The following is a 23,738-nucleotide window of genomic DNA, read 5'->3' on the forward strand; positions in this document are numbered from 1 at the left end:
CACACACATACATCACACACACTACACACACACCACACACACTTACTTGCACAGTTCAAACATCTAGAAAAACAGAGAGAACCTACAACAAATAAATCTATATCTCAAAAGATTTGCTTTTGGGCTGGAGAGATGGCTCAGAGGTTAAGAGCATTGCCTGCTCTTCCAAAGGTCCTGAGTTCAATTCCCAGCAACCACATGGTGGCTCACAACCATCTGTAATGAGGTCTGGTGCCCTCTTCTGGCCAGCAGGCATACACACAGACAGAATATTGTATACATAATAAATAAATAAATTTTAAAAAAAAGATTTGCTTTTATGTTTTTATTGTGTTTGTGTCCATGTCTGTATACAAACATGAATGCAAGCAGACTCATCAGAAGCCAGCAGAGGGCACTGGGTCCCTTGGAACTGGAGTTCCAGGTGGTTGTGAGTCACCTGACCTGGGTGCTAGAAGCTGAACTCAGGTCCTCTGCAAGAGCTGCAGTGCTCTTCACTGCTGAGCCGTCTCTCCAGCCCCCACAAACTGCTCTTATCAGCTAGATCAGGGGTTCTCAACCTGCGGGCTGTGATCCCCTTCGGAAGGTCACAGATCAGATAGCCTGAATACCAGATACTTACATGATGATTCATAACTAGCAAAAATTACTGTTATGAAGTAACAACAAAATACTTTGATGGTTAGAGGTCACCGCAACATGGGGAGCTGAGTTAAAGGGTTGCTGCATTAGGGAGGTTGAGAATCACTGACCTAGATCTTCAAACATTTTGCTTGCAGAATCACACACTTATTATTTTTTTTTTAAATTTTTCTAGACAGGGTTTCTCTGTGTAGCCCTGGTTGTCCTGGGACTCACTCTGTAGACCAGGCTGACCTTTAGTTCACAGAGATCCACCTGCCTCTGCCTCCCGAGTGCTGGGACTAAAGGCTTGCACCACCGTGCCTGGCTCATTCTCCTGCATCCCAGCCTGGCCTCACACTTGAAGATTTCAGATCCTCCTGCAGGGACTATAGCCCTACTGCACCAGGATCTCCTGCAGGGACTATAGCCCTGCCTGCTGCACCAGGATCTCCTGCAGGGAACCACACCCAGGCTTCCTGCATGCTAGGCAAGCACTCTCCCCAGTGAGCCGCACCCCCAGGCTACTTCTCATATCTTTCCCAGTTGCAAGGATCACTCCATGTTACCTCTGAGCTGCTCAAGCTCAGTATTTGTTTCCTCATTTTCTTCCCTTGCCACAGGAAGATAAAATTTACATATAGTAAAATGCAGAAATCTGAAATTAGTACTGTTTTGCTACTTAAAAAAAAAATGAAACCCAGTAGTCAAGCATTCTGCCAATGAGCTCCACTCGCATCCCAGACACAGCCTTGTACTCCTGTGCCCCAGTGTTGACATTGAATGCACAGTATAATAAAGACTGTAGCTGGCAGCCAGCATATTCTTTAGTGTTCTTGTTGGCATTGTCAACCAAGCACATAGTCCCGACTGGGACACAGGAACTGCAGGGCCATCAGGAAGGGGAGATGACCTGAGATCTTGGTCCAGCCAACTTCCTTACACCTAGTCATCCTTGGGCTCCAATCAGCTGCCACCTCTTTCATTGATTTGATTCATTAAATCCAATGAATTGCTAATTCGCTCATCCATTTAGCGAATGCTTCCGCATGGATGAGGCGCAGTGTGCCTATGGATTGCTCTATCATTGTGTCGTTCCCACCGTCCTTCCCCAGAGAGAGCAAGGCTGAGGCCTCTTCACGACATCCTATCACTGTGGACCGGATGAATCCTGCCTTTCCTACATAGTGTTGGTGGTGAAAATAGAAGAGACCAGCCATGGAGACAGGGCCATCTCAGGGTAGAGACGCACAGCTGCCCCGATGTGGCCTCCTACTAAATCTCCTAACCTGTGTGTGTGTGTGTGTGTGTGTGTGTGTGTGTGTGCAGCCCTCTGTCCAACACTGGCCTGTGAGGTCCAGGAGCATGCAGACCACATGAAATACCTGGAATCCTGCCTGGCCTTTTCAATCTTGTTGTCTGGCCTTCTGCTAGTCACCTTCCTTCCCTGGGCTTCCTGCTAAGTCCCTCTTCACCTTTACCTTGAAAAACTCTGCCACATCTCCTTCCCCAGTTCAGAGAACCTAGGCATCCAGCCTCCCCACCCTGACCCCAGCTCCGGGTAAACAGGAAGTTGTGTGAGGGGAGCAGGGGTGTGCGGAAAGTCCCCAGCAGGTGTGTGGGTCTGCAGGGAGGGGGTGGCCCTACCCCTGAGGTATGAAAGCCCTTGTCCCCCGGTTCCTAGTGCTGAGTCTGGATGGGGACACGGGGGCTACAGGGCCCGGGTGGGAGGCCCCAGGGGAGGGGCTGCCTCTTGCTGGCTGTGGCAGGAGCTACTTCCCTGGTCACCCTGCTGTTGGCAGTGCCCATCACTGTCCTGACTGTGCTGGCCTTGGTGCCCCAGGATCAGGGACGACCGGTGAGTGGCTGCAACAGGCGCCAGAGGGCTGCATCTTGTGGACGTTCATTGACCTCTGTGCTTTTGCCTCCCTAGCTCAGCTGGTGGCTCTCACTAGAGGGCATGTCTGGTCTGTCTCTGCCTGCTCTCCGTGCGGTCCTACCCTGATGTTGCAAGTCTCTTCCTGATACCCAGCGCCTGTCTTGCTGCCCAAGAACATATGTTTTGTTTGCTCTGTCTTCCAGCAAGATGCATGCCTGGCAGGGTGCTGGAGGTAGCTCTAGGGCTGGGCTCTATGCTGGGACGTGTGGAGCTGCCATCAGCTGAATCTGAACTCTGGGCATTGTGACCCTACCATCCAGGTTGAGAAGATCGCTGGCTCAGGAGCACAGGCTCAAAAAAGACGGGATGACAGTAAACCATCTTGCCTCTTGCCCTCACCTTCCCGCCTCTCGGTGACTCCTGACCCCCGTCTGCGTCCCGAGATACCCTCTTCTTCCAGGAATCCAGGCTCCCCATCCCAAGGGCCTGTTGCACAGTTCCCTCAGGAGGCATCAGCATGGGGAACCACCCTGTCTCCAGCCGTGGATCCAGGGGTTCAACGGCTGCCAAAGCGGGAGCTAGAAACTGATCTCAGTCACAATCTTCCTGCTGCCCATCTCATTGGTAAGCATCTGTTAGACCTGAAGTCCAGCTAAGCACCCCCACAGCGAGCGAGGGTCTGTTGGCTCTGCTGTGACACGGCGGGCACTTTCCCACTCCCCACCACCTTTACCCCTGCAGCGTCCACCCGTCCCAGTCTTTTCTCTGTCTGACTTCTCTGGAAACAAAACCCCGCCAGGATCTGGCCACCTTAGTCCCCCGGGAGATAGCCTCCTTATCCCTGCCCCTCCCCTCTGAGTATGGCCAAGTGAAAAAGACCCCGCCCCTCCGCTCTGGGTCCCGGCTCACGCGACCCGGGTCCCCCAACCTAGAGATCACGGCCCGAGAGCTCACGCGTGTCCCTCTCTGCAGGCGCTAGGATGAGCGGGCAAGGGCTCGGCTGGGAGGCGAGCCAAGAGGAAGCGTTTCTGCGGAGCGGGGCGCAGTTCTCCCGCACCGACGGGCTGGCGCTGCCGCAGGACGGCATCTATTACCTCTACTGCCACGTCGGGTACCGGGGCAGGGCGACCCCTGCCGACCGAGGCGGCGCTCGCTCGCTCACACTGCGCAGCGCCCTGTACCGCGCGGGGGGCGCCTACGGGCGGGGCTCCCCGGAGCTGCTGCTAGAGGGAGCGGAGACCGTGACCCCCGTCGTGAATTCCGGCGTGTACTCGTCTTTGTGGTACACGAGCGTGGGGTTCGGCGGCCTGGTGCAGCTCCGGAGCGGCGAGAGGGTGTATGTCAACATCAGTCACCCGGACAAAGTGGACTGCAGGAGAGGGAAGACCTTCTTCGGGGCGGTGATGGTGGGGTGACAGCCGACTGCAGCCCTGGAAGATCTGCTGACCGTGCGAATGTGTGAATCACGATGTCCGGAGAGTCGGGAGCCTGGGACCCCATGATGGGGGCGGGGGCTGTAGGACATGGATTTTGGAAATAAAGAATGTAAACCATGCTGGCGCGTGCCAGCGTCGTCACGGAGATGCAGACGTGGTTTGATTCTGGGTAGCCGTGCAGGAGTGGATGGCTTAGCTTTGAACGGTGGACACCTGTTGTGTCCGCCCCCTGGCTCTAACACCACGGGTTCAGGTGGAGGGGAGAAGGGACAGTTAAAGCCGTAGACTTCCCCTTAGCATCCTGGTCCAGGAGCCCCTCACATCCCTCTTTTCTCCTGGCTTCTGCCTCACTGTGAGAGGCATCAACACAAAGAAAGTTTATTCCCAGAGAGAAAAATCCCAGAAGACCGAAGACAAAGCACTGTGAGCCCATTAGCTTACCGCTGCTACCTGCCTGACGGCTTTTATTTGGTTTTGTTTGTTTTGAGACGGGGTCTCATATGTAGCCCTGGTTCTCCTGGAACTCACTAGTAGACCAGGCTGACCTCAAACTCACAGGCATCCACCTGCCTCTGCATCTTGAGTGCTGGAATTAAAGGTGTGCGCCACCAGGGCCTCTGATAGCTCATTCTTTGAGGAGGGGTCAGGGCAGTCCCAGGCACACTAAGGGGGCAGACTAAGGAAGTGAAGGGCAGGGAGAAGGGAGTGGGTGGAGACTAGTCCCTGAGGAGGAATTGCACAGAGGAAGGAGATGCCCTGGGGTCCTTTCTAGAAAGAAACGGAAAGTCCTCACCCTGAGTTCACACTTGAGGCACCCCAAAGTTGGGCAAGTGGGAGGCCCCTAAGATGAGTAACTGCAGCCCCCCACGCCAGGGCTGGAGGAGGCCAAGGAGAACCCAAGGCTCTATGTAGGTCACCCTAGTGGGTCACCCCACACCCTGCATGAAACCACGTGCTTGGTTTTCCCCTTTCTGGCTACTGGGGTGAAGAAAGACCCAACCAACTGTGAGCCCAATTAGGGCTGCCACTCTTGGGGGTCCACTTTTAATTCTTTCTTTCTTTCTTTCTTTCTTTCTTTCTTTTCTTCCTTCTTTCTTTCCTTCTTTCTTTCTTTTTCAGACAGGGTCTCAGTATGCAGCCCTGGCTAGCCTGGAACTTTCTATGTAGACCAGACTGGCCTTGAACTCACAAAGATTTACCTGCTCCTGAGCGTTGGGATTAAAGGCATGGCTACACACCCACTCCTTCCCTGTCTTTGCTTGCCTGCCCAAGGGCCTTCCAGGGTGAGAGGGTGACCAACTCTGCCAAGCTCTAGCTCTTCTGAGTCTCCCCACCTAGTCATTGCCTTCCCTGTAAAACCTAGTTTTAGTGAAAAACCCCATTAAGTTAGTTTAGCAAGCTCCCTCTCCCATATTTGATCAGCCCCGTCATCCTCCGCAGTCCCTGGAGCGATGTCTGATCACCTGGCCTGTCTCAACAGGCGCCTCATCTGATCTGTTTAGACAGAGTCCCCTACCCCTCACTCTCTTTCCTCTTAGTCGTTCGCCATTCCCAACGCCCACCCTGCTCTGCCTCTTACGACCCGCTTGCTCTCGCTGCACGCTCTCCCGCAAGTCTCTGCTCCGATAACTGTAATTCTGAATAAAGTCAGCCTACATGCTCCAACAAGTACTATTGAATAACAACAACAACAATAATGAATTATTATTATTATCATTACTCTTATTATTGTTGGTGTTGGGATCTAATCCAAGGCCCTGCATGTATGATTAAGTAATTTTTTAAAAAAAAACAAAGTATTTAAACAAGGTGTTTTTCTCTTTCTAACCCACCCACCTCCTGCAGTCATCATTTGTCCACACACTGGTGAAACCAAAGCTGGCAATGGCTCCTTCGTCCACGGAGTACCTCTCTCTTTGTTGTTGCTGTCTCGGGTTTGAGTTCAGGACATCCCATACGCTAAGCACACACACATAGACACATTGCAGAACCACACTTTCAGCCCTTTGTCTTTTAAAAACTTTTCTCTCATCTTCAGAGGATGCAAAGAACAGGCAGCTAATGGCTGGGAGGGAGGAAGAGCTGGCTGATCCTGCCCTGTCCAGCACGGAACTCTGTCCTTCACGGAACTCTGTCCAGCACAGAACTCTGTCCTTCACGGAACTCTGTCCAGCACGGAATGCAGCTGAGCCCGCCCTGCCCAGTAGAGAATGGGGCACAGATGAAGGTTAGGCCTTCTCCCCACAGACCGTGCCCGCTCTGTCTCTGTTCAGGGGCAGAGGGGCCGGCTGAATGGTTCAGGGTGCACAGTTAGTGTTTGGAGCCCAGACACCTGAATCTGGAACTTCCTTGGCTGTGATTCAGGTACCTGAGAATGTGGCTCCTCCCCAGCTCACCCCAGCCTCAACAGCCGGAAAGAAGGCAGTACTTTCCCAGCAGGTATTTGGAATTCCCAGAGTGGGAAATTCCCATGCCTATAGGCAAAGGTAATTAGGTTTAGGCTCCTGTTTCCGGGGACAGGTGGGGAATGTTGGCTGGCTTTTGTTCCATGGGGTCTTAAGGGCCAGGACTGTAATGTCTCAGATCTGGACCCAAAGACCTTATGCCTCCGGAGGAAAGACGTTAGGGGTTGGTTTCCCACATCCAGAGAGAGATAGATGCAGACTTAATCCCAAGAAAGAAACAGTATTTCATTTTCAAGCAATCTTTATTTTTGACACTGACCCGTAGGGCGGTTACAGTCACGGCTCCCGTGGGGAGCAAAGGTTCAGCGATGCAGCGACAGCCTGGTCACCAAATCAGCATTATTAAGACACTTGGGTTAGATAAATACTTTGTTTTAAACATAAGCAAAAAAGAGGCAATGAGGCCAGGAGGCCAGGTGGGAGTGGCTGATGGGTTCAGCTCTGTTTTCACAGAAAACAAGTCTATCTTAAGATAGCTCCCAACGCTGGGTCCTCCAGGACACCCTGGCTTCCCAAATAAATACATACAACAGCAAATAAATAAATAATAAATAATAAATAAATAATCGTAAGTGCGATCATAAATAGAGGGGCTGGCTCTGTGAGGAAGGCTGGGCTCTGAAGGGTCGGGGAGCATCCGGAGACAGGAAGGCCTGAGATTTTTCTCTGGCAGCTTTCTGAGCCAGAGGAAGCCTGAGCCCCCTTGGCGGAACTCAGGAATCAACATTTGAGGCTCCAGTGGATTCTGGAACCCCACAATCTAGGCTGCTATCCCAGGAGTTTGTGTTTCTGAGTGTTAGAGTTACTGAAAATTCCGAGCTCAGAGTCTGACCCTGAGCATAATCCCCTTTCTAAGTTAGAAGGAGATGGACGAGGGCTTTGGGGATCAAAGTGGGGCGTGGTAGAGAATAGATGGACATCCATCTGCCTCACAGAGCTATGACACCAAAGTAGACCTGCCCAGACTCTGCAAAGTCTAAATATTTGGGCAGGTTGACCTCAGCACTGAGTCGGTCGCCCTTCTCCAGCTGGAAGACCCCTCCCAGGTAGATGGGCTCATACCAGGGCTTGAGCTCAGCCCCCTCAGGGGTTTCCTTGGGGCAGGGGCTCTTGATGGCAGACAGGAGGTTGACTTTTTCCTCGTAGGAGACAGCAATGCGGCTGACAGTGTGGGTGAGGAGCACGTAGCTGGAGCAGCCTTGGCCCTTGAAGAGAACCTGGGAGTAGACGAGGTACAGTCCATCTGCGGGTATCACCAGCTGGTTGTCTTTGAGATCCATGCCGTTGGCCAGGAGGGCATTGGCACGCTGGCTCAGCCATTCCAGCTGCTCCTCCACTTGGTGGTTTGCTGAGGGAGGGAGAATTGAGTCAGGGTGACTGTGTTAGTTCACACTCCACATCCTGAGCCTCGCGTTCTACCCACGCTTCACTTCCGGTTCCTGCACCCCCTGTGTTCCCACAACCCATTGGCCGCGAGGTCCTGGGTACCCCCACTAAGTTCTTCCTTTTGAGTCACCCCGCTCTGACTCTTTCACATGCTGACCCCAAGCTCTTGTCTCCTCTCACCCTGGCTCGACCCCCAGATCCTGTCCCTTCACCCCCAAGATGCACACACTCAGTAGAGCTCTTACCTACAACGTGGGCTACAGGTTTGTCACTCGAATTTTGAGAAGATGACCCTGCAGGGGAACGAAGAAAGGCAAAGATGAGACCCTTAGGCTTCCAGCAAGCATCTGTCTACTTGAACCCCTATTTCCTTTCTCCCCACTGCTTCCATCCCAGGTCTCATTGCCCCCACCCTAAGTTAAGAGAAGAGAATGGGGATACTTACTGAGGGTGAGGGTCTGAGCCATGGAGCCAATGATGGGGAGGTTGTTTGGGAACTTCTGTGTAGGAAGAGAAAGACAAGGTTAGTAGCCAGTCGCTGGGGAGTCACCCACAAAGGAGAAGCCCCCAGCTCTCTCTCTTTACCCCCCTGTGTCCACTCATCCTTTGTTCGTCCACTCGTCCAGCCACGCAACATCTTTCCATGGAGCATCTTCCGTGCCATGTCTCCCGTTATCTCCCCTCATCTCTCTCCTTATCACTCACGCCTCCCTCATAGCTGTCTCCCTGTAATTATCGCTCACTTCTTCCCTCTTCTGGCCGCATCCCACCTCTCCCCCACATCTCTGCATCTGTATACATGCCTTTCCATTCATTCGCTCCTCCACGCATCCACGGAACAGAAGCTTAGTGAACTGGCTGCATGGGTCAGAGGTCCTGTCTCTTGTCTTTCTCTTTCTACCATCACTACATGGGCTGCCCCTCTACCCTTCCACACTACCTGTGCCCGTCTGCCCACCTCACTCCCTCTCATGCCCTCCGGTCCTGCTTCTGCCTAAGTGAGACGGAGGCTTCCGAGGCACTCACCTCTTCCCTTTGGGGGCCGATCACTCCAAAGTTCAGCAGACAGAAGAGCGTGGTGGCCCCTGCCACAAGCAGGAAGGAGAAGAGGCTGAGGCACAGGCAGCGACTGGAGTTCTGGGGACCCCACGCCTTTTTGGGGAGTGCCTCCTCTGCCAGTTCCACGTCGCGGATCATGCTTTCTGTGCTCATGGTGTCCTTTCCAGAGGGAGATGTGGAACCTTGGGCCGGTGTGTGAGAGGGACAGAACCTGCCTGGCTGGCTGCTTGCTTTCCTGGGAGCTATTTTCAGGGTGTTCTGGAGTCGCTGTTCTCCCTCCAGGCTGGTCCCCTGGTGTCCTCGCTGAGAGAGCTTCTGCAGGCCGGGTGTGCAGACAGCTGCCTTTATAGCCCTTGGGCAAGAGGGCGGGGAAATGCTCTCATTCAACCAGCGGAAAACTTCCTTGGTGGAGAAAACCATGATCTCATGTGGAGGAAGCGGTAGTGGCCCTACACCTTCTGTCTCGGTTTCTTCTCCATCGCGGGGGCAGAGGTTTGGAAAGTTGGGGACACCCAGGCATCAAGGAATCTCCTCCTCCTCCCTACCAGGATTCTGTGGCAATCTTGGGCCAATCACGAACTGTGTGTGCAGGACCCTGGGAGCTGAAGGCCATTTCCTCCCTGTCGGCTAGTGCTAAGAAATGTCTGTTTTGTTGCAGGGAGACCACATTGGGCCTATCTCCCTTTGATTTCTAGAAGGGACCTCCATGGGGGTAGAAGCTGGCACTGGGGGTGCTTCTGACAGCTGGGTGCATGAGGGGGGAGAAGTTGCTGTTGGAGAGGGAAGCCCTCTGGGTTCTTGAGAGGAAGTGGCTGAGGGCCAAGCAGCTTGAGAGTGGAGTGTGCATGGGCTTTGGGAGGGCTGGTGGCAGTGGCTGGGACAAGCATGGGACAGCCCCTGAGGGAATGAACTCAGTCCTGGAAATTCACAGACCCCCACGAGGCGAGCCTTCTCCTTTCGTTCTGACCGCGGGCTCCCACTGCTGCTTTCAGTCTCCTCTGCCGTGCGGTCTTGATGTGTGGCCCCGTCTCCTGTCTCCTTGGACATCCATGTTGCGCACCCCTGCTTCCACACTTTCTCCCACTCATATCCCCATCTTCCGAGGGGTCCCTTCCCCACCCTCCCACCCTCTGGTCTGGTCCTCCAAACTCTCCGCTCCCCTGGCTTGATCTCCCTGCTTTACCCTCTGGTTCCCCGCCGTCAGGTAGGCGCCGACTCCCACGAGTCCACCATGTATCTGGGAGCTGCCGGCTCCTTTACATCTCCTTGTTCTGCTTACACCCCATGTCCCCTACTCCATCCCTTCAACAGACAAGGAAGAGTCTCCCCCAAACCTGAACAAACACGAGCAGACAGAATCTCAGAGAAAAGAGGTTTATTGGGCGCCATTGATGGTGCAGACATCTCCTTGTGGTGTCTAGCCAAACAGTGCGCTCAGAGCCTTGTGCCTCCTTCTAAACCCCTTGGTCACTCACACCTGCTTCTCTCTCCCCGACGAGTCCTGTCCTGATGCCACCTCACTCTTTGTGTCTGGAACCTGGTTGTCATCCGATGCTTCTCAATTTCTCTCCTCGTTCTATTCTCCATAAATAAATAACTTAACCTTTCCCTTCATAAATAGCCTCCCTTCCCTGTCCCCAGCCATCTCCCCACACCTGCCCCTCCTTCACGTCCAGGTCTCTGCCCCGCCAGACCACAGAGACCCTGCTCTGTGTCGGACTTGTAGGCAGGCTTGAATCCTCAGCTGAGCATCTGAGGTGGTTCCTCTGGAGTGCCCCAGACTCCTGCGAAAGCTCTGGGCATTTTTGGTGGGGAAGGCTTGAGACTGTGGGCACGGGCAAAGGAGAGGTGGTGTGGCCCTTAAAATGGTCAGAACAGAGGCTTGGAAACCAATCCTGGGTTTTTCTAGATTCTACAGAGCAAAAGCTCCGAAGAATACGCTGCTGGGGCTGAAGTGCAGGTGGGAGACGCCGTCTGTGTGCGTGGACAGCTGGTCTCCCTTACTGAGCAGGAACACAGCCCCCTGGTACATTGAGCGTACCCACGGTCTTTGTAGCCCTGGATACACGGACTTCTGTGCACTGAGGAGAGGCACATGGAAGGGGTACTGGGAGGAGAACAGCTGGACCTCGTGGGCCAGGTAGATGGGAGTAGGAATGGCCCTGGGGGAGCAGCTTTCCCCTGAGAAGACCACCTGGGAGTAGACGAAGTAGAGGCCACTGGTGGGGACCAGGAGCGAATTGTTGTTCAGGGAGAAGCCATGTCGGAGGAAGGCACGGTCTGTGTTCGCTCTCCAGAGCAGCGAGTTCTGTTTGCTGGGGTATCCTAGAAAAAGTCATAAGGTGTTGAGGGTCAAGGTCAGAAGTCTCCATCCCGGAGGAATCAGGCACTGGACAATGGGATGGATTTGGGGGGGGATGCCTATCTTTAGGTGGGGAGATGGGGTGATCACTTGGACCCCTGGGCAGGCAGAAGGAGAGCCAGGGACTGGATCTCTGGAGGCAGAAGTTTACCAACAAGATGAGCAGCAGGTTTCAGGATGCCATGACTCAGATGCTTCTGAGGGGCCTGATGAGCTGTCTTGGCAGCTGAGAACTGAGCACCAGAGACTCCCTAGGAGACAACAGAGTTGAGAGGATTCTAAGACTTCGGGTATGCTAGGCCACCCCAGCACCCCCATTCTCCTGCTGCCTCACCTGGGCCTCTAGAGGCAGGGCCAGCAGCAGCCCCAGAAGAAAGACAGGGGGGGCGCTGAGCACCCTCAGGAGGTAGAGGTGTCCAAGTGGTGTCATGGAGAGAACCTGCGGGGGGGGGGGGGAGAGAGTGTGTATCAGGGAGGCGGGGCACACAGCGGAAGACAGATCTTACCTCCCAGTTGAGACAGCTACCCTGAGATACAGGGCGAGAGACAAGAGAAGGGGACAAGATACAAGCAGGGTAACCCTGCCTGAAGCGTGCGGTGGGTAGGGAGAAAGAGAAAGAGCCAGAGACCGGACGAGGAAAGAACCACAGAAGAATCAGACAGTGGGTGACAGGGACAGAGAGAGCGACTGACAGACGACCGAGTTAGACACCACGGGGAACAGACCAAAAGTCAAAGCCACAGGGACCAGTCCCAATAAGGCTGGGGATCCAGGCAGCTTGTACAGGAAGGGCAGGGGCCCAAATAAAGAGGCAGGATCCTGAGGGATGCCTGAGAAGGGGTAAGCCCAAGGAGATGGGGCAGGAGAGGCTCACCTGCTGTGCGGGGTCCTGGGCGCTGGCGCTTGGGTCCCTTTATAGAGGAAGCGGCAGTGTGGCAGGCAGCGGGCGGGTTCTAGGTCGGGGCTGGGGCCTGGGGAAGCCCCCAGGGCTTAGAAGATGCTACTGTTTCAGTCGAAGGCAGGAAAGGCTTAGGCCACAGGTTAGGGGCTCCGACTACTGAGTTCTGGGAAAGGGAGTGGGGTCAGGGGAACTGTGGGCTGCAGGGACTATCAGGGAGCAGGGGCAGGCCCAGGAGTTCCAGGCAAGGGACAGGCAGTTCGTGGAGAACGAGGGCTTACAGCTGGGCTGTGGCTGGAAGCCGGGTTCCCTGAAGAGCAGTGGTTTGTAACACGTCTGCACCCTTGGCTGCTCACAGGCTTCTCTGCATGTTTCCTTCTCCATCCTCCCTGGTCACATCTGGAGGGCTCGGTAGCCACATGTGGCTAGTGACACCTTTGTTTTTTTTCAGGTTTGAACCCAGGGTCTAATGTATGCAAGACAAGCCTTCTGCCATGGACCTAGACCCCTCTTCCTCTGTTGGTTTTGGGGGTTCAAGTCACACTTGCTCCGGTAAACTTATTTTCTGGCCTCTCTCAGTTTCATGGCATGAAGTTCACTAGGTATCCCCCATGGTCTGGCACCCCCTTACTCCCTAGAGCAGTGGTTCTCAACCTGTGGGTTGCAACCCGCCCGGCAAACCTCTATCCTCAAAAAATATTTACATTATGAGTCATCACAGTAGCAAAATCGCAGTTATGAAAATAATTTTATGGTTGGGGTCACCACAACATGAGGAACTGTCTTAATGGGGTCACAGCGCTAGGAAGGTTGAGAAGCACTGTCCTAGAGTGTCCAGGTCTGGAAGATGGTGGGGGGGGTTCAATTACAGCCCACCACTCCCATACACAGTAAGGCCCCAGCTCATTCCCTGCAGGTCAGATTCCTTCAGATTTCTCCACAGAAGGACGGTCCAGGGTCTTGTCTAGAAGCAGCACCTGAGGAGCCCTTACTGTCCGAAGGGCTTGGGGTATAGCTCAGATAGCTTGCTTGCCAGCTGTGTGTGTCCATCCCACATTCCCAGATTTTTTTTTCTTAAAACAATATCTTAAAATGTTTATTTATTTTGAGGGCTGAAGAAATGGCTTAGCAGTGCAGGGTATTGGCTGTTTTCCCAAAGAACCAGTGTGCAGTTCCCAGCACCTACATGTTGGCTTAGTACATCTGTAACTCCAGGTCTGGGGGATCTGATGCCCTCGTCTGGCCTTGGCAGGCACTAAACTCACGTGGTGCAGAAACGTAGGTGCAGGCCAATTCCCATACACAACATAACATTTAGAAATATATTTATTTATTTTGTGTGTGTGCACATGAGTGCAAGAAATTACCATGGACCACATGTGGAGGTCAGAGGACAACTCTCTGGAGTTGGTTCTCTCCTTCTGCCCTGTGGATTCCGGGGGTCAGGCCATTAGGTAAAGGCAGCACTCACCTTTACCCACTGAGAGCCATTTTCCTGGCCCACCTTTTTGTCTGTCTTAGAACAATTTCTTCTTCTTCTTCTTCTTCTTCTTCTTCTTCTTCTTCTTCTTCTTCTTCTTCTTCTTCTTCCTCTTCTTCTTCTTATTATATTTTTGTTTGTTTTTGTCTTTTTGTTTGTTAATTTTTGAGACAGGGTTTCTCTGTAGCTTTTGGAGCCTGTCCTGGAACTAGCTCTTGTAGACCAGGCTGGTCTTGAACTCACAGAGATCCACCTGCCTCTGCCTCCCGAGTGCTGAGATTAAAGGCATGTGCCACCACCCATATTTTGCTTTTTTTAAAAAAAGTTTTATTGCTTTAACAGTTATTTATTATTATTATATATGTATATGTGTATACTCACATACATTCACACACATTTACATTAGACAGGGTCTCACTACATAGTCCTAGCTGGCCTGGAACTCAATACGTACATCAGGCTAGCCTTGAGCTCACAGAAAGTGCCTGACTTTGCCTCCGGAGTGCGGGATTAAGGGTGTGTGCCACCACGTGTAGTCTATCTGGTTTTCTCATACGACCCAGAAGCATCATCCAGAAGATGGCCTGGGCCCTCCTTCATCAATTAACACCCCACAGGCATTCGCACAGCCTCTAACCTGGCCCACACCTCACTGAAGCCGCCTTGCTGGTGACTCTCGGCTGTGACAACTGGACAGGTAAAGCCAGCTAGGACACTGGCAATGGCCATGGGGTTTGCTTCTGGCTTTTGTCTGACGTGAAAACGTGGATTAGACAACCTGTGAGTTTTCACTCAGCTTGTTAGTTACAGCTTTCGAAAAGCAAAGTTTGTGAGAAGCTGTTTTGGTCATGTTTTCTGGGATTGCGGTAAAGGATGGCAGCCAGTACCTCCCACAGCTGCCGCCGCTGGCTGTGCAGTTGGACTGCTGAAGGGGCTGCAGCTGGCAGTGCTGGCCGCCAGGCTGGTCACTGGGCACACTGCTGTTCTCAGGCCCGAGTGACTGCGTGGGAAGATAAGTTGGTTCTGTCTGCTCAGCTTCCCCATGGGTGTTCTGATGGGCAGCCCTTCCTCCTCAGAATCCGGCAGGACCCTGCTGAATGAGGCTTGTGACCCAGGATCAGACTTTTTTTTTCTTTTGATTTTCAAGACAGTGTTTCTCTGTGTAGCTTTGGAACTCTGGAACTCTCTCTGTAGACCCGGCCTTGAATTCACAGAGATCCACTTGCCTCTGCCTCCCGAGTGCTGGGATTAAAGGCGTGCGCCGCCGCCACCACCACCTGGCAGAAATTTTCTCAATGACCGGTTCTTACACAGAAAGGTGGGGGAAGGGAAGGGCAACACTTCTAGGTCATGGAAAAAGGAGGATTCTGGTCTCTACGACTCACGCTGGTAAAGAGGAATTCTAGTTTCGATGGCTTGCCTAGGCGGAAGATGCGGGCAGAACAGAAGGCTCGACAAGCTGAAAGACCTGGTGCTGCTTCTCAGATCTCATACTCGTTCTGGAGTTCCCAGCATGCTCAGGCTCCATGCTTTGGGGCATGCGCTGTGAGCTCCCGTTCTCGTACAATCTGCTCGGTGTCCTCTACACCCCACAAACACTGCGCACCCGGCACAAGGAACTGAGGAGACAGTTTCAACAGCGCTTCCCTGGCTTCCGGGATCTCAAGTTTAGTGGAGAATGGTTATGCTTCATGACCTTGGTAGGGCAGCCCACAAGAAATCCACGGAACTGGGGGCATTCGGTAAGAAGGTAAGGAAGGTGGGGAGGAGCACTCAAGGTGAGAGAGCCCTCGTGGGCTGAGGTGTGCATCTGGGTACATCTGGAATAAGCGACAGAAATACGTGTGGGTAAGCAGAGAACACACCTGCAGGGTTTAACACCAAGGAAAGGAATTTATTTATTATTATTATTATTTTTTTTTTGTTTTGTTTTGTTTTGTTTTGTTTTTCGAGACAGGGTTTCTCTGTGGCTTTGGAGCCTGTCCTGGAACTAGCTCTGTAGACCAGGCTGGTCTCGAACTCACAGAGATCCCGCCTGCCTCTGCCTCCTGAGTGCTGGGATTAAAGGCGTGCGCCACCATCGCCCAGCTAAGGAAAAGAATTTAAATCTCATTCTGAGAGCCTCCAGCAAATTTAAATAAGAGAGAGATCCACCTACATTGCAATGATAAAACAGTCTGGACACGGGAAGAATGGAGGGGCCTGAGGTCACCATGGTGAAGAGCACTTTACAACGACCCAGCTAGGAGATGATGGGTGTCACATCTAGGTAGAGGTGGCCCTCGGGAGAAAGTGCTTCCAGCAGAGCCTACAGTGCTGGTGGCTGCCCAGGTATAATGGAGGAAGGAAACATATAAAGGCCTCTTTCAGGTTTGGGGATGTGGTTCAGTTGGAAGCCCTGGGTTCTGTTCCTAGCTCCATGTTAACTGGTGGCGATGCCTGCCTGTAATCCTAACATTTGGGAAGTAAAGGCAGAAGGCTCTCCTGATTCAAATTCAAGGTCAGATTTAGTTATGTGGATTACAGGAGACACTTTGTAACAACAGCAACAAAACCAGCCTCGGTAATTCTTTGTCTTCTTGTTCTTTTGATCCTTGGCAGTGCTGGCAAGGGGACCATGGCCTGGAGCATGCTGGGCAAGCACCCTCTATCGAGCTGCATTCTCTAGGACCGAATTTTAATCTAGTCATTGTGTGTGACATCTTTGGTTCCTTTTCTGTCTTCCTCTTTCCCTGGGAATCTTTATGCTTCCTGTTGTTTCTGCCTCTTAAATGGTGGTAGCCAATGGACTGAGATCCTGGCCAAACCGTATTAAAATGGGAAAATGGCATTGCAATTAAGGAGGGAGAGAGGTGGGGAAGAGGGAGATTTGGGTCAGAGAAGAAGGGAATGGAGGGACAATGGAAGGGGAAGGCTGAGAGCATGAGGAGATGTGAGACACAGAGGAAGGAAGGGCACGAAGGGGCTAAGCCGTGTCACGGGAGCTGGCAGCGTGAAGGATGTGCCCTGCCGTGGGCCAATTTTGGTTTCAATCTCAGTTTTAGAGGTTGTGTGAAATTCGGTTTCTTTCTTGGGGAGGCTACCAGCTGTTTGGGACTTTCCCCGGGTGGGTGAGCTGATGACTGGGAGTCTTGTGTAGCGTCTGTAGTGCTCTCAGAGGAGAGGCCACCACGGAAATCTTTGGGGCCTCCAAACCAGGCTGAGGTAACAGTAGCCTCAGACTTTATCCAAGTTTAACCTTAAACCAAGTCACAGTTCAAACTCAACCTCAAATCTAAGCACACACTTGATCAGAGATCTCTCACAATAAAATCCTTCCTGTCAGACGGTTCACCCCCCAGCGCCTCCCCCCCCCCCCGTCGTTCAGTTTCTAACCCCAGACTTCAGCATGGCACCAGGTGGACCGTCCACCTGAACCGAGCCACAGTTGGGCTTTGCCCTGCTTTATGACACCACCCTTAATATTTGCCGAGTACCAGCCAGGAGCTTTATCCAAGGCAGAACGGACACTGTGGGAAAAAAGTGAGAAAAGGACCCGTACTATTGGGGATCACGCTCCAGAGAGGCCACACCAGAGAGTGGGGGGTGGGGCTCAGAAATAAAGCACTTGCCTAGGATGTGGAAGACCCTGAACCCCATCCGAACATTGCCATAAAATAAAAATGAATCTGTAAAATAGTCCTATGGGGGAACAAGGCAGGTGGGGCAGTGGAAGCGAATCCTTCTGGGTACGGTGGTTAGTAACGTCGCTCTCGGAGTGGGTAGCACCGAGGACAGGTGACAGACCTGGGTGAATGTGTAGGGCAAAGTTTCCCAAACAGAGGGAACAACTATGGTGGACGTGGAGCAGAGGGACAAGTCGGGAGTTGATGGACAGCAAGGTCAGTGGTGGAAGGGGTGGGGATGAGGTCAGAGAGGAAGGCAGCAGCGGATCAGTCAGGAGAGGCAAAGGATCTCCATTTTATTCTACCATGGATCTTTGGGAGGGTGTGGGAGTGTGTGGGATGGGCAGGAACAGGGGTGGTAGTGATTGGGAGCAGGTGGTGGACCTCAGAGTCTGCAGCCATCATGATCTACACAGTCTAAACAAAAAGCTCCCCATGGCTCCCTGCTCTTTGCTGCCTTCTGGGAGACAAGAGGGGAGACGGACAAAAAGAGGGGCGGTAACGGTCCTGCCGAGGAGACAGTAGTTTTGGTCATGGAGGTGAGAGAGGTGGACACCCTTGGGACATATTCCAGGGAGAAGATGGACAGAGATGGGCTGGATGGGTGGGAGTCGAGGGGGAAGCTGAGCCAGAGGTGGAATTGTGAGGTGACTGGGCCGCTTTGGGGGTGTGAGCTCTAAATCCACTGTCTGATGTCATTCAGAATCAGGGGCAAAGTCGGGTTAGGGGAGACCAGGAGCTGCCAGCACAAAGGAGATCTTGAAATCCAGGACCAAGGGCCTGTCAAGGTCACATACCTCCCCACAATAAATTCCATGCACGTTCTTTCATGGGTTCCGAAAGAAACCCTGTCCACACACGCTTCTCCTCGGTTCTCACTGTGGTTTAAGGACAAGGACCCCTCTGTAGATCCGGTTCTCAGTATTCTATTGCTGTGGAATTTCTGCCTGCACCCCCATTTCATTATTGAAGGTGTTTTCTTTAGGTACCAGAGGCTTGGTTCTCTCCTCTGCCCTCTTTGGGGGTGTCTGCTCTTTCTCTGGCTCTAGTGCTAGGGAGAAGGGGCAGAGGAGAAGAGGCCATGCTGCCCGTTTTCTTTTCTTCAGAGGGTCTTGACTGCACTGACCACATTCTTCCTGTCCTCACAGCTGTATCCCCATCAACATCTGTACTGTGCTCCTAACAGCCTACATTGAGTTCAGTCTCTATGTCTCATCCCCGGCTATCATCTTCAAAACCACACAGAGCCCACATATCTAGGCTCTGGACTCAGTTCTCCAACTTTCTTGACTTTGGCAGCTTCAGCCTTTCTCGTTGGCCACACATCCCGCCTCAGCTTCCCCTGGTAGTGGGTAGCCTTTCAAAGCTGACTGCGCTGGAGAGATGGCTCAGGGGTCAAGAGAGCGCATTGCTCCTGCAGAGGACCAGAGAAGCTCTGTTCCCGGCACCCATGCCAGGTGCTCACAGATGCTTGTGACTCCGGCCCCAAGGTGGGCACTCACACACATGTGCACACGTGCTTTCTCACACACATAAATAAAATCTTTATAAGAGTTTGACCTCTGAGTTCTCTCTAGTTGTAACCACCCATTTCCCCTGTTCTCTCCTCTCCGCTGAATTGGTTTTTCTCTCGACTCTCTGGCTTCTCTTCCTTAATTTTTAAAAATTTGTTTATTTTGTGTGTGTGTGTGGGGGGTGAACATGTGCTCCGGCACATGTGAAGATCACAGGACAACTTATGGAGGTCAGTACAATTTTCTTTCTACCTTGTGGTGCCAAGGACCAACACAGGGCATTAGGGCTGGTGCGGTGGTGCAATCCTTTAGTCCAGCTCTTGGGAGGCAGAGGCAGGTGGTGCAATCCTTCAGTCCCAGAGGCAGGTGAATCTCGTTTGAGAGGAGCCTGGCCTACAGAGCAAGTTCAGACCAGACAAGGCTATATAGTGAGACCTATCTCAAAAAATGTTGGTTTTTTTCTTTCTTTCCTTTCTTTTTTCTTTCTTCCTTCCTTCCTCCCTCTCTCCCTTCCTTCCTTCCTTTTCCCCCCCTGAGATAGTTTCTCTGTATAACAGTCTCTGCTGTCCTGGAACTCACTCTGAGACCAGGCTGGCCTCAAACTGAGAGATCCACCTGCCTTTGCCTCCCAAGTGCTAGGATCAAAAGCGTGCACCACCAGAGCCTGGCTGAATTTTTTTTTTCTTAAATTCAGCCTTTACCTACTGAGCCATCTTGCCTGCCTCCTCTTCTCTCTTGTTGATTGTTTTTTGGGGATGGAGGACCTGAGACATAGTGATGTAGCCTAGGTTGGCTTTGAACTCAATACGTAACTGACGTTAGCTTTGAACTCCCCATCCTTCTGGCTCCACCTTCCAAAGGCTGGGGTTGCAGGTGTAAGGTAATCATGCCTCTTGTTGGCGTGTGCTTTCACACGTGTGTCTGGAGGGCGGTGGGCCACTTCAGTGGTTTTTGTTACCTTCTTCCTTGTTTGAGACAGGTTCATGTATGTCTTCGTGACTGCACATATCAGGCTAGTTGGCTCACAGGTGTCTGGGGGTTCTTCTTCCTCCCTCACCTTCTACCTCACTGTAGGGATGCTGGCATTGCAGACCCACAAGTTCCCAGCCACAGTCCTAATGCTTCTGTGGCCAGTGCTTACCCACTGCACTATCCCCAGCTTGTTTGTCCATCCATCCATCCATCCATCCATCCATCCATCCATCCATCCATCCATCCATCCAAGCATCCATCCCATCCATCCATCCTATCCATTCATCTATCTATCCATCTACCACCCACCCACCATCCCATCCATCATCTATCTATCCATCGTCTATCTACCTGTCTGTCTATCCATCCATCCATCCCATCCATCCACCCACCCATCCAATCCATCATCTATCTATCTATCTATCTATCTATCTATCCATCCATCCATCCATCCATCCATCCATCCATCCATCCATCATCTGTCTGTCTGTCCGTCCGTCCATCCATCCAGCCAGCCATCTCATGCTATCATCCAAACATTCTAGCCCCGCCACCCCAGTCCAGTCATCTCCCAGCTTTTCTTGTTGGTTTTATTTACCACAGAGGACAGGCCTAACAATTTTACTCTCAGTTTTGAATCTGTTACCCGCCTGATGTTTTACCAAAAAAACAAAACAAAAACCCTTAAGATCTCAGTTTGAGGAACTGAGAGTTTCCTGGGTTTTCCTCCTGAGCTTCCAACATGGAGTGGCATCCCAGGGACCCCTTTTGTCCCTGACGCAGTGGCTTCCACGACAGTTGGCATGATATCGTCCACCTTGTAGAACTTGAGCCCACTGAGGGTGTCTCCCTCCTCCTCTGTGCTCCATATCACTGGTGCTCACTTTTCTTTCCAAGACAGATTTGTTTCTCTGTGTGGCTTTGGAGCCTGTCCTGCCTGGAATTCACTCTGTAGCCCAGCCTGGCCTCGACTCCACAGAGATCTCGAGTGCTGGAATTAAAGGTGTGAGCCACTACTGCCCGGCCTGTGCTTCCTCTTTACTTCCTCCTTGGAAGTACTGCTTCTTTTCCAAGGCTGATTCTTCAGACTGTATCCTTAGTCCTTCCTCCCCACCCTCCTTACTTTTCTACTGCTGATCTCCATTTACGTCTCTTCCCCTTGTTTAACAAACACATTCGGTGTTATTTCTTGAAGATAAATGTAATAATCCCTGCCTGGAATCTTCCTCCCCCTCCCCTGTGTTCTCTGTCTGATGTTTCAGAATACTAGACCCCTTGACTAACAAAAATCAGTAAGATTTTCCCTGTCATCAAGATTTGTGGGCAGAGATGATTCCTGTCTTGTCTCCACCATGTTTTGTGCCCTCCACCCCTCACCTCCCACTAATTCCTCAAAGTGAAAAGCAACTCTCTCTTCTTTTTTCTTTTTTAGTTTTTGTTTTTTGAGACAGGGTTTTTCTTTAACTTTGGAGCCTGTCCTGGAACTAGCTCTTGTAGACCAGGCTGGCCTCGAACTCACATAGATCCGCCTGCCTCTGCCTCTGCTGAGTGCTGGGATTAAAGTCACGCGCCACCATGGCCCAGTTTGCACCTTCTTGCTTTAGGCAGCCACCACCCATCCAACCCTTTAGGCAGCTGAAACTGAGTCCACCTAAGACCTTCCCTATCCCCAGCAGCTCCCAGCCCCCCCCAGCAGTCCCGGGTAGCCCCCAGCAGCCCCTGCCCCCCAGCCCCCCCCCAGCAGCTCTCTGTCACATCCTCTGCCCGTTGCAGTTGACAGAATGTTCCTTCCTTTCACGTTGTTGTTTTTGTAGGTGTGTATACACAGGGATGTATGTATGTTCATGTGTGCAGGTGCACATGGACCCGTGTGCAGAGGAGGCCAATCTTGGTTGTTCCTCAGAAGCTGTCCACCCGAGACAGGGTTTCTCTGTGTAGCCCTGGCTGTCCTGGAACTCGCTCTGTAGACCTGGTTGGCCTCGAACTCAGAGACCCACCTGCCTCTGACTGGGATGTTGGGATTAAAGGCTGCGCCACCACCACCTGGCTAAAACAGCTTAGCTGCACTTTCATTTGTTGTGTGCACGAGTGCCACAGGGCACGTGCAGAGGTCAGAGGACAGTTATGGGAATCAGGTCTCTTCCGCTATGTGGACAGAATTTGGGTTTTCAGGCTTGGTGGTCAACAACACACTTTCCTCTGCCCAGCCCACTATGGTTTTCTTTTGAGCTAGGGTCTCTCACTGGGACCTGGAGCTTCTTGACTGTGTTAGGTTGGCTGGCCAGTGAGCTCCTGGGATCCTCCACCTCCCCAGGACAGGGCCTACAAGTATGCACCACCAGCCTGACTTTTTATGTGGTGCTGACGATCAAACTCAGGGCTTCTTGTTTGCAAGGCAAGCGCTTTATGGGCTGAACTCCCCCACCTCTGTTCTCCTTCCCACTCGAATGCAGTTACTGCGCTTAAGTGGAAATGCATGAGTTAGGGGAGCTGCATGGCTGCGCTATGCAAGGAGGGCCCACACCTACGTTCTTGAGATGCTGACAGTGTAGGGGCTGAAGGCTGTGACCTCTTCCCTCAAGGGTCATAGCACCTGCTGTTACGCACATGCGAATGATAAACATATAAAAAATAATTTTGTAACAGAAGTCTTCAGACATGAAAACTCAAAGCCCTAACTGGGTGTCAGTTTTGAGTTTTAGATTTGACAGCACACAGTGAACTGAACAGCTGTGTAGATGTGGCTGGACAGAGATTGTCCCTAACAGATAGAGGCAGGGAACTCAGCCACACCCATCCACTGTCAGGACCCTTCTAAGCGACCTGCCTTCCTCTCAAAACCTCTGCAGAGGGGCTGATGTCAGACATGGTCCAAAGACTTCATTATGGGCAGTTTTTACACAGAAAATTGGAGGGCAGAGAACTTTGTTAAGCTTTATGGTTGGTCTTTTGAGGAGGGGTCTCGGTGACCCCAATAGGCGAGAGTCCTAGTGTGTGAGCGGCTGTGGGAGGGCGGAGGGGCTGAAACCGGAGGATGGGAGAACAGCAGAGACCTACCTCTGAGTCCCTTTGGGAAAAGCACTCGGCCGGCCACTGGGCCCTCTCTGGAGAGCTCTGGAGTCCCCAGCAGGTTTACAGTGGCTGGAAAGGGTGAGCTAACCCAGGCTGGCCCTGCAGCAGGCAGCAGCCCCCCATTCTAGCTTCACAGACACCCCAGGGTCACCCCAGCCTTCCCTGTGTACACCCTCAAACCTGAGCTTCTCTGCTCCAAGATGCTCAGCTCACACCAGCTCACACCAGCTGGGTTCCTGGCTTCTCAGCCTCGGCCCAAGCTCTTTGGTCAGCCCCTACCATAGCACGTGCTGGTCTTTTCACTGTTCCTGCCCTGGGGGGGGGGGTGTGGCTCCTGCATGGATCCCATGGGCCCGGCTGTGAAGGCTGCTCTTCCTGCCTCAGATGCAGGGTTTAAATTCTCTGGCTACAGGATCCTCAGCTGAACTGTGTCAAACAGAAGCCCAGTCTCCTGTTCCACCCCCACTCAGTCCTGAGCATGACATTCCATCTCTAGCTTCTTTCCTAACTTCTTTTCTCAGATTGAACCCCAAAGTACCCCACCCCAGAGATCAAACTCCTGGGCCCAGCCTAATGGGGGGACACATTTCCACAACAACTTGTTTCATGGTAGGCACTGAGTCAACTCTTGGGGATCCCTGATCTCCCTCCCCACCCCCACCATGGTGGACAGGATGCCTGCTGCCTGGTACCAGGGGGTCAGAGGAAGCCGGGGCCTCTGGGACTCAGTATTTTTATCAGCTAGGAAATGAGAGCTGCAGAAGCGGAAACCATGTGGTCAGAGAAAGTGAACAGCCTTCATCTCAGGGGAACCCCCACCAGGGCTGGGGGCCAGACACCAGGGGGTGGGGGGGCCATGGAGGGAGGTCTGCCAGCCAGACACGGGGGTAGGGGGGAGGTCTGCCAGCCAGGGAAAGCTGCAAGGGGG

The 23,738-nt window shown here is 52.6% G+C and overlaps 3 protein-coding genes across 6 annotated transcripts; 1 reads left to right on the plus strand and 2 right to left on the minus strand.

The window, feature by feature from the left end:
* Positions 1-2,252: 2,252 nt before the first annotated feature.
* Positions 2,253-4,074, plus strand: Ltb (lymphotoxin beta). Of its 2 annotated transcripts, XM_057751669.1 has the most exons (4): positions 2,253-2,479; positions 2,704-2,732; positions 2,821-3,124; positions 3,473-4,074. In XM_057751669.1, the coding sequence occupies exons 1-4, from the start codon at positions 2,278-2,280 to the stop codon at positions 3,913-3,915; spliced, it is 978 nt and encodes a 325-aa protein (XP_057607652.1). In that variant the 5' UTR covers positions 2,253-2,277; the 3' UTR covers positions 3,916-4,074. The 2 variants fall into 2 exon arrangements, with proteins under 2 accessions (XP_057607652.1, XP_057607653.1); XM_057751670.1 differs by lacking the exon at positions 2,704-2,732 and having other exon boundaries at positions 2,280-2,479.
* A 3,196-nt stretch (positions 4,075-7,270) lies between these two features.
* On the minus strand, positions 7,271-9,108 carry Tnf (tumor necrosis factor). 3 transcript variants are annotated; one of them, XM_057751853.1, is made up of 4 exons: positions 8,814-9,108; positions 8,233-8,284; positions 8,033-8,080; positions 7,271-7,749 (listed from the first exon to the last, which is right to left on the minus strand). In XM_057751853.1, the coding sequence occupies exons 1-4, from the start codon at positions 8,997-8,999 to the stop codon at positions 7,331-7,333; spliced, it is 705 nt and encodes a 234-aa protein (XP_057607836.1). In that variant the 5' UTR covers positions 9,000-9,108; the 3' UTR covers positions 7,271-7,330. The 3 variants fall into 3 exon arrangements, with proteins under 3 accessions (XP_057607836.1, XP_057607835.1, XP_057607837.1); XM_057751852.1 differs by having other exon boundaries at positions 8,233-8,287; XM_057751854.1 differs by lacking the exon at positions 8,033-8,080 and having other exon boundaries at positions 8,233-8,287.
* Positions 9,109-10,758: 1,650 nt separating this feature from the next.
* Lta (lymphotoxin alpha) lies at positions 10,759-11,638 on the minus strand. The gene is made up of 3 exons (XM_057752009.1): positions 11,543-11,638; positions 11,360-11,459; positions 10,759-11,171 (listed from the first exon to the last, which is right to left on the minus strand). Exons 1-3 carry the CDS (start codon positions 11,636-11,638, stop codon positions 10,759-10,761), a joined length of 609 nt encoding a protein of 202 aa, XP_057607992.1.
* Positions 11,639-23,738: the final 12,100 nt, after the last annotated feature.

This window comes from Chionomys nivalis, chromosome 19 (genome assembly GCF_950005125.1).
Source record: "Chionomys nivalis chromosome 19, mChiNiv1.1, whole genome shotgun sequence".
NCBI lineage: Eukaryota > Metazoa > Chordata > Mammalia > Rodentia > Cricetidae > Chionomys > Chionomys nivalis.

Coding starts and splice junctions, on each gene's coding strand:
- Ltb (XM_057751669.1), top strand. CDS start 2,278: ATGAAAGCCCTTGTCCCCCGGTTCCTAGTGCTGAGTCTGGATGGGGAC. Junction 2,733..2,820: donor TGCCTGGCAGGGTGCTGGAG/GTAGCTCTAGGG, acceptor CCTACCATCCAG/GTTGAGAAGATCGCTGGCTC. Junction 3,125..3,472: donor TCCTGCTGCCCATCTCATTG/GTAAGCATCTGT, acceptor CCCTCTCTGCAG/GCGCTAGGATGAGCGGGCAA.
- Tnf (XM_057751852.1), bottom strand. CDS start 8,999: ATGAGCACAGAAAGCATGATCCGCGACGTGGAACTGGCAGAGGAGGCA. Junction 8,288..8,813: donor TCGGCCCCCAAAGGGAAGAG/GTGAGTGCCTCG, acceptor CTTCCTACACAG/AAGTTCCCAAACAACCTCCC. Junction 8,081..8,232: donor GGCTCAGACCCTCACCCTCA/GTAAGTATCCCC, acceptor GTTCCCCTGCAG/GGTCATCTTCTCAAAATTCG.
- Lta (XM_057752009.1), bottom strand. CDS start 11,638: ATGACACCACTTGGACACCTCTACCTCCTGAGGGTGCTCAGCGCCCCC. Junction 11,460..11,542: donor CCCTGCCTCTAGAGGCCCAG/GTGAGGCAGCAG, acceptor GTTGTCTCCTAG/GGAGTCTCTGGTGCTCAGTT. Junction 11,172..11,359: donor ACCTGCTGCTCATCTTGTTG/GTAAACTTCTGC, acceptor GACTTTTTCTAG/GATACCCCAGCAAACAGAAC.